The sequence below is a fragment of the Rana temporaria genome, chromosome 5, assembly GCF_905171775.1.
Source record: "Rana temporaria chromosome 5, aRanTem1.1, whole genome shotgun sequence".
Classification (NCBI taxonomy): Eukaryota; Metazoa; Chordata; class Amphibia; order Anura; family Ranidae; genus Rana; species Rana temporaria.
Genome location: NC_053493.1, coordinates 52120442 through 52129354, shown reverse-complemented (window position 1 = coordinate 52129354; position 8913 = coordinate 52120442). Strand labels below are relative to the sequence as shown.

At 41.6% G+C, this 8913-nt stretch overlaps 1 protein-coding gene across 4 annotated transcripts in view; it reads right to left on the bottom strand.

Moving 5' to 3' along the window:
- Nucleotides 1–1128: 1128 nt before the first annotated feature.
- Nucleotides 1129–8913, bottom strand: part of PDSS1 (decaprenyl diphosphate synthase subunit 1) — a 32163-nt gene continuing 24378 nt past the window's right edge. For all 4 annotated transcript variants that reach the window (XM_040352550.1, XM_040352551.1, XM_040352552.1 and 1 more), the window contains exons 8-11: nucleotides 8791–8871; nucleotides 6985–7098; nucleotides 4266–4346; nucleotides 1129–1553 (exon numbers count right to left, since the gene is read on the bottom strand). In XM_040352550.1, the coding sequence (XP_040208484.1) occupies nucleotides 1413–1553; nucleotides 4266–4346; nucleotides 6985–7098; nucleotides 8791–8871 (417 nt within the window). In that variant the 3' untranslated portion in view covers nucleotides 1129–1412. The remainder of the gene's footprint in view (nucleotides 1554–4265; nucleotides 4347–6984; nucleotides 7099–8790; nucleotides 8872–8913) is intronic.

The window sequence follows — 8913 nt, the reverse complement described above, 5'->3', positions numbered from 1 at the left end:
AGAGAGAGAGAACAGAGAGAGAGAGAGAGAACAGAGAGAGAGAGAGAGAACAGAGAGAGAGAGAGAGAACAGAGAGAGAGAGAGAGAACAGAGAGAGAGAGAGAGAACAGAGAGAGAGAGAGAGAACAGAGAGAGAGAGAGAGAGAGAGAACAGAGAGAGAGAGAGAGAACAGAGAGAGAGAGAGAGAACAGAGAGAGAGAGAGAGAGAGAGAGAGAGAGAGAGAGAACAGAGAGAGAGAACAGAGAGAGAGAACAGAGAGAGAGAGAGAGAGAGAGAGAGAGAGAGAACAGAGAGAGAGAACAGAGAGAGAGAGAGAGAGAGAGAGAGAGAGAGAACAGAGAGAGAGAACAGAGAGAGAGAGAGAGAGAGAGAGAGAGAACAGAGAGAGAGAGAGAGAGAACAGAGAGAGAGAACAGAGAGAGAGAGAGAGAGAGAGAGAGAGAGAGAGAGAGAGAGAGAGAACAGAGAGAGAACAGAGAGAGAACAGAGAGAGAACAGAGAGAGAACAGAGAGAGAACAGAGAGAGAACAGAGAGAGAACAGAGAGAACACAGAGATAGAGAGAGAACAGAGATAGAGAACAGAGAGAGAGAGAGAGAGAGAGAACACAGAGATAGAGAGAGAACAGAGATAGAGAGAGAACAGAGAGGGAGAGAGAACAGAGAGAGAGAGAACAGAGAGAGAGAGAACAAACTCAACTGCTTTGGCAATGCCAACATGTATTTGGTTCTGCCAAAGAGAGAGCGCGCGAACGAAGAGAGAGAGAGAGAGAGAGAGAGAGAGAACAGAGAGGAGAGAGAACAGAGAGGAGAGAGAACAGAGAGGAGAGAGAACAGAGAGGAGAGAGAACAGAGAGGAGAGAGAACAGAGAGGAGAGAGAACAGAGAGGAGAGAGAACAGAGAGCGAGAGAAAAAGAAAGAAAGAAAGAAAGAAAGAAAGAAAGAGACACATTTTATATGGCCATTTACCAGTGTCCAATCACCTGGAGGTGGTGCATAACCCAGTAGTCCCAATTCACTCTCCTATGATGTAATTTTTTTTTTTAAAAAGCCGCTAAGAAAAGCACACATTCCACGATAGGTTCTTTTAAATTAATCAGGTATAAAAAAAAAATTCCAGCAGAGAATTGAAAATTGATTTGATTTTATCCTTTTGCACAATACATCTGATGAAATTCACTCTCCCCTTTACTGCTCACGTTCATACATAATATGGCTTCCTCTGATAAAATCTTAATAAAAAAAATACAGTACTGTCATGGTGAAAAGGCATAATAAACATGTGGTGATTTCTCTTAAAAGTCCTTTTTTTTTTGGTGGCCCGCACTGGAAGCTGAACGGGTTGTGTACACATGTGCTGGCGTTAGGCACTGTTTGGTGGTAGCTGCCAGTAAAGAGTCCCTGTCCTCGGTCACTTGTCTCTAGTGAGGACAATTTCTGTTAGGTGGATGAGAGCGTCTCTCTCCGGGGACGGCTGCAGCTTGCTGATCTCTCGGATCGCTTCATTACAGTAGCGCTGGGCGAGGTAGGTGGTTTGGTGAACACCATCACTCTGTCAGAACAAAGATAAATAAAATAAATTAAGCCAACACTGCCGAATACTGCTCTGGTGTTTAAATCTACGCTTTTGTATGTTGAACCTTTTAAAACACAGAATACAAGAAACACATTTACCATTTCAATACCGGGCACTTTTACCCCCTTCCTGCCCAGTGCCCAGGCCAATTTTCAGCTTTCAGCGCTGTCGCACTTTGAATGACCATTGCGCGATCATGCAACACTACCGAAATTACATTTATTTTTTTATCTATAACCGGCACTTCCTGGTTACCATATGATCAGCTGTGATTGGACACAGCTGATCACATGGTAAAAGCGCCTAAGTCATAGGCTCTTTACCAAGATCGGAAATGTGGTGTGTCACAGCGACATACCACACTACCAATCGCACGTGAGTGGCTTATCCTGCTGGACATCATATGATGCCCAGTTAGGATAATAAAATGCCCGCCCGGCCGGGGGGGATGTGGCCTAAAACCTCCCAGAAAAGCCTCTTGCTCACTTTAAGATTGCTTTTGTTTGATGATCCTTCAAATTTTAGGCTTAAACCCTGCCCAGACCAGACCAGAAAGGGGCTCGCAGATGGGTGGAGGTTTGGCCTTAACCACTTTAGAACCACCCCACCCGAAGGGGTTTCACACTGAGGCGATGCGCTGGCGGGAGAAAGAAAAATCTCCTGCAAGCAGCATTTTTGGAGCAATGAGGGGAGCGGTGTGTATACCGCTCCTTCACATTGAAAACAATGGGACACTGCGGTAATACCGCCGGCAAGGCGCCTCTGCAGGCGGTATTAACCCTTTATTGGCCGCTAGCGGTGGTTAATACCGCACCGCTAGCGGCCGAATATCGCTGCAAATCCCACAGTATAGCGCCGCTATACCGCCACCGCACATACTGCCCCAGTGTGAAAGGGGCCTTAGTAAAAGCACCCCCCGACAGTTAGAAAGTCAGTGTCAGTTGTACAGTGACGGTGCATTTTTTTTTTAGAACCGCTCGCTGTACTGGCATCACTGGTCCCCAAAAAGTGTCACTTAGTGTCAGAGCCTGCTAAAAATTGCATTATTATGTGGCAGAATACATATTGGCCTAAATTGATGAATAAATTAGATTTTTGATAGCAGAAAGTAAAAAAGGGTTTTATTTTTTTTTCAAAATTGTCAGTATTTTTTTGTTTATAGCGTAAAAAATAAAAAATGCAGAGATGATAAAATACCACCAAAAGAAAGCTCTATTTGTGTGGGAAAAAGGCCATCAATTTTATTTGTGTACAGCGTCGCATGACTGTGCAATTGTCAGTTAAACCAATGCAGTGCCGCATCGCAAAAATTGCCTGATCATTAAGGGGGTAAAACCTTCTGGGGCTGCAGTGGTTAAAGTTTAACTCTATTAATAATAAAAATAATCCATGTTACCACTAATGCTGGATATACTACATCCAGATGGCTGCTGGGGATGCAAAGTAGCAGTGACAGTTAACAGTATTACCTGGAATCAATACAACAGAGTTTGAACACTTGTACAATGAATGAAAGGGGTTTATTCTCTCATCCATTCAAAAAAAAAAAAAAATATATATATATTATTTTACAGAATACAAGGCAATAAGCGGTCCTCTCATTCATCTGCCCCCTCCTCTCCCCTTGTCCAATCACAAAACACCTCGTATTCTATGAAAAGTACACACAACAACAAGAAGAGGAAACAATCCCGTGCTTCATTATACCAGAACGTGAACCGACGGTAGTATCAGGCATTATTACAACTAAGCATTTTAGCAGACACCTTTAATCTAAAAGCCACAAGGAACCTGTTTCAATGTATTGCAAGTGGTAAGCCTAGCAGGATAAAAAGGTGCATTGACTGACAGATAGGGAAAGCTCTAGGTAGTGGACATTGACCAAACTGCAAATGAAAAAAAGAAAGCTTTTATAGTCATGCCTGTTCTGGGTCAGCAGCTAAAAGAAAAAAAAGAATCAAGGCAAGAGCCAGGCAAGCTAGCATTTTCAGAAGGAAACGTCAGCAATGATGTTTCTCTCTAGGTTTACTTAAAGCGGGGGTTCACCCTTAGAGGGCACTTTTCCCCCTTAGATTCCTGCTCGTTATTACTAGGGGAATCGGCTATTTATTTTAAAATATGTGCAGTACTTACCCGTTTACGAGACGCATCCTCTCCGTCGCTTCCGGGTATGGGTCTTCGGGAATGGGCGTTCCTTCTTGATTGACAGGTTTCCGAGAGGCTTCCGACGGTCGCATCCATCGCGTCACGATTTTCCGAAAGAAGCCGAACGTCGGTGCGCAGGCGCAGTATAGAGCCGCACCGACGTTCGGCTTCTTTCGGCTACGAGTGACGCGATGGATGCGACCGTCGGAAGCCTCTCGGAAGAATGTCAATCAAGAAGGAACGCCCGCTCCAGAAGACCCATACCCGGAAGCGACGGAAGAAGATGCAGCTCGAAAACGGGTAAGTACTGCACATATTTTAATATAAATAGCCGATTCCCCTAGACCGAACGAGCAGGAAGCTAAGGGGAGATTTTTTTTTTTTTTTTTTTAAATGGGTGAACTCCCGCTTTAAAAAATGTCAGGAAAAGTGGGAAACCCATAGGTTACATATTATTGATAACTCTCCATGTTCTTGGGCAAGTGATTAGCCTTGCAGAGCTCATACCATATAATAGTGACTGGAAGCGGAGTTCTCCCTTACCTGACGGACATATTGCCACGCTCGTTCAACGTCTCCTGGTAAACTGAATCTTCTCATTATCATTGCGTTCAGCTCCGGGAACTACATCCAAAGCAAACAATGAGATAATTATCTTCATGTTACACGGGGAAAAAAACACAAGTCTGTTCTTGTATATCCTCCTGTAAATACCATGAACTTTATTTATGGGCATTTCAAGGCGATTGGCCTAAAATGTAACGCATCAGATTTTACTACCCAGAAGACAAGGCACGTCTGGGCTCATAGGGTTACACTTGGACTATTGATTGTTCTGTACAGCGTGCTCATTCACATCTCCAGTGATGAGATTGAATCTTTACTAAATGCCATTGTCACAGCGCAGGGACTTCTAGAAAACTGGGACTTTACTGGCACCACACTGGATATAGATATTGTTTAAAAAGTATATTCTTTATTAAAACTCTTTTAAAAACAAACAAAAGATGTATAGACATCTTATATAAACATGTTTTTATTGTATAAACAAAAACCAGATAAATGGCCGATATCACCAGTGACCCTCAAACTACTGGTAGGGACTGGTGCCATTACAACATCACTAACAGCTAGAGGCGCATCGAATGGAAATGTTAGTGCTGAAACTGAAAATGCAGGATGTACTGAAAAAACGTGACCATAGTCTAAAAGCTGAAGCCACAACAACATCACTAACAGCCATAGTCACAGTGTAAGGGCTGGAGTCACCCACCATCGCCAACAGCCATGCTTAAAATGTAGGGGCTGGGGCAGGGCCGCCATCAGGGGGGTACAGGCAGTACACCTGTAAGAGGCCCGGATGGCAACCCCCTTTTCTTTATAAAAATTTTTTTGTAAGGGGCCCAGAGGTCCCCAGATGGCGACCACACTTTTTTTATATAGATTTTTTGTTTTTATTAAAGGGCCCTGGATAGGAACCCCCCCCCTTTTTTTAATATATATATATATATTTTTTTTTATTAAAGGGCCCGGAGATCCCCAGGGTCCTGGATGGCAACCCACCCCCCCTTTTATATGTAATGTAAAGTAAATATTATATATATATATATATATATATATATATATATATATATATATATATATATATATATATATATATATATATATATATATATATATATATATATATATATATATATATATATATATATCCATATATATATCCTCTTGGAGCCCCAGCATTGTAAAATGAGGGCCACAAGGTGGCTCTACAATGCCGGGAGGATGTCTATTGACATCCTCGGCTCCTCCGGCCACTGGGGGGGAGCATGCATGCCCAGAGCATCACTGCGGTGCTGATGCGCGTGCCTGTCGGCCGCGATCGGCCGTTACACAGACAAGGACATGGATCTATGTGTGTAAACACAGAGATCCACGTCCTGTCAGGGAGAGGAGACCGATTCTGTGTCCCTTGTACATAGGGACACAGATCAGTCACCTCCCCCAGTCAGTCCACTTCCCCCACAGTTAGAATCACTAGTAGGGAACACATTTAACCCCTTCCTCGCCCCCTAGTGTTAACCCCTTCCCTGCCAGTCACATTTATACAGTAGTCAGTGCATATTTATAGCACTGTTGGCTGTATAAATGTGAATGGTCCCAAAATAGTGTCAAAAGTGTCAGATGTGTCTGCCGTAATGTGGCAGTGACAATAAAAATCTAGTAAAAAAAATAATGTCATAATTCTGCCCCTTTTTTGTAGGCGCTTTAACTTTTGTACAAACCAATCACTATACGCTTATTGCGATTTTTTTTTTACCAAAAATATGTAGAAGAATACGTATCGGCCTAAACCGAGAGAAAAAAATATGGGATATTTATTATACCAAAAAGTAAAAAATAGTGTTTTTTTCAAAATTGACGCTATTTTTTTGTTTATAGCACAAAAAATTAAAAACGCAGAGGTGATCAAATACCACCAAGAGAAAGCTCTATTTGTGGAAAAAAAAGGACCCCAATTTTGTTTGGGAGCCACGTTGCGCAATTTTCAGTTAATTTGACGCAGTGACGGGGCATGGGGCCCATGCTGTGTAAGGGGCCCCATAAATCCTGATGGCGGCCCTGGGCCGAGGTAACCACACTGTCACCAACAGCAATGGTCACAGCATAGGGGCTGAAGTCAGCACACTATCACCAACAACTATGGTCACAGTGTAGAGGCTGAAGCCACCACAACATAATTAGCAGTCATGGTCACATTGTAGGCGATGGAGTCGCCACGTCATTTACAACAGCCATGGCCACAGGGTAGAGGCTGGATTCATCGCATCGCCAACAGCCATGGTCACATTGTAGGGACTGGAGTCACTACACGATCACCAACAGCCATTCTCAGAACATAGGCAACATAGGGGCTGGGGCCATCAATCATCACTAACAGCCATGGTAACACAGCCATGTGGCGGCACCACACCAATTCCTAATAGCCAGGGTCACAGTGTAAGAGTTGGAGCCACCACAGCCATCACTAGCAGCTTAGAGTGTAGGAGTTGAAGTCACCACACCATTATTAACAGCCATGATCACATTGTAGGGGCTGAAAATCATTACGATTACCACCAATCATGGTCAAAGTATAGGAGCTGGAGTCACCCCACCACTAGCAGCCATGCTCACAGTGCAGGGGCCAGATTCACCACACCATCACCAATAGCACAGTGGATGGATACTGGCAATATCTATACCGAGTACTGAATTTTACCTGTTGACAAGCAAATAAAACTGGACCAGTCGCCAGTCCCAACTTCAGATCTGCGGCTGTCGGTTTCCCCAGTTGGCTCGCACAAGATGTAAAATCTAATATGTCATCAATAAGCTGAAAGGTAAGAAAACACCAAGATTAAGGGAATATTTTTCCAACATAACATGAAGCAATGATTAAAATATATTAAAGCGTAAAAAAAAAAAAAAAAAAAAAAATATTAAAGCGTATCAATAGTCAAAATGTAAAATTATCCACCAAATTCAACATAATATTAGCCTATTCCTATTAATCTAAATGATCTTGACATTTGTAAAACTTGCTCTGTGATGCCAACACATTTACTTGAATTCTGTGACACATCCACAATCCCCTGTAAGAGTAGGCACTGCTGTGTCAGATATTTCACAGAGCCTGCATTTTTTAAGTCACATATCTATGTTTCACAGATGCATGCTGGGAGTCAGGAAAACAGAAAGTGCACAAGAAAAAAAAAATAAAAAAATCGCATTGAAAGCACGGTAAAAACACATACCACATTCTTAAGTGCACCAGTGTGAAAGGGCCCTAATTCTAAATATGCCCATGTTGTGTGTTAGAAAAACTCTATTACTTGAAATTTTTGTGAAAAAAATAAAAATAAATGTTGTCATTGAATAATAATAATAATAAAAAAAAAAAAAAAAAAAAAAAAGAAGAACTCAATATGCCTCTTTAAATATACTTTAGGGTGTTTTGTTTTCAAAATGCAGTTATTTTGTGGGTGCTTCCACTGTCTTAGACACTTCAGGGCCTCCAAAATGTGATAGGTAGTCCGGAAATTAGATGTCCAATTTATGCTCTTTGAAAGCCTGAAGGTGCTCCTTGGTTTAAGGCCCCTCTACGCAGCTAGGCTATGAAAGTCTCAGGTATGTGGTATGCCCATGCTCGGGAGGAGTAGCAGAATGTGATTGGGGTGCAATTGTAAGTATGCCCAACACTATGTGTTAGAAATATCTTAATTTACAAACCTGTAAAATGCAGAATGCATTGTCCAAAAACATTCAGCAAAAAATGTGATCTTCAAAAGAAGATTCACCATTCCCCTGAGTATATATATATATATATATATATATATATATATATATATATATATATATATATATATATATATATATATATATATATATAATTTTTTTTTTAGAAGGTTTTCTTTCCAAAATGTAGTAATTTTATGGGAGTTTCTACTTTCCGGTCACTTTAGGGTCCCAACAAATGTGACCGTTTGTTAGGAAATCATATGCATAGTTTATACCCCTTCAAAGAGTCTGAAAGTACTCCTTCGATTTTGGGCCCCTCTAAGCATCTAGGCAGTGGAAAAGTATTGTGATTTAATTGTAAGCATGCCCACGCTGTGTGAGACAAATATTTTTCGAAAAGGACAACGTTGTGAAAAAAAATATATATTTTTTACTTTAAATTTACCAAAAATTGTGGCAAAAAAATACTCCCTACTAAATACCTTGGCATGTCTACTTTCCAAAAAGTTGTAATTTTGAGGGGTGTTGTTTGTACATCCTGGCATTTTAGGGCCTCAAGAAATGAGACAGTCAAAACAATCCCTCCCAAGTACTACAACACAAAAACAAATTAACTGGCTTCAGCCTAAAATGAATTTGTGGCTTCTGTATGGACAGAAAAATGCAAGTTTCCCTAGAACAGGGAGTGATGTGAATATGGCTCTGTGTATTTGGTGCTGCTCAATACGGTATGTTTGGAAATTTCCTGAAACAAGCTTTATGAATCATATAGCGGGAGAACACCTACCTGGAAGGCTATTCCTACATTTCTGCCATACTGGAAGGCTATCTCATGGACCTTTGGATCAGGACATCCTAAGATTGATACCTAGAAGAAGAACACAGGAAATCACAGTGAGAGTTGCCATCT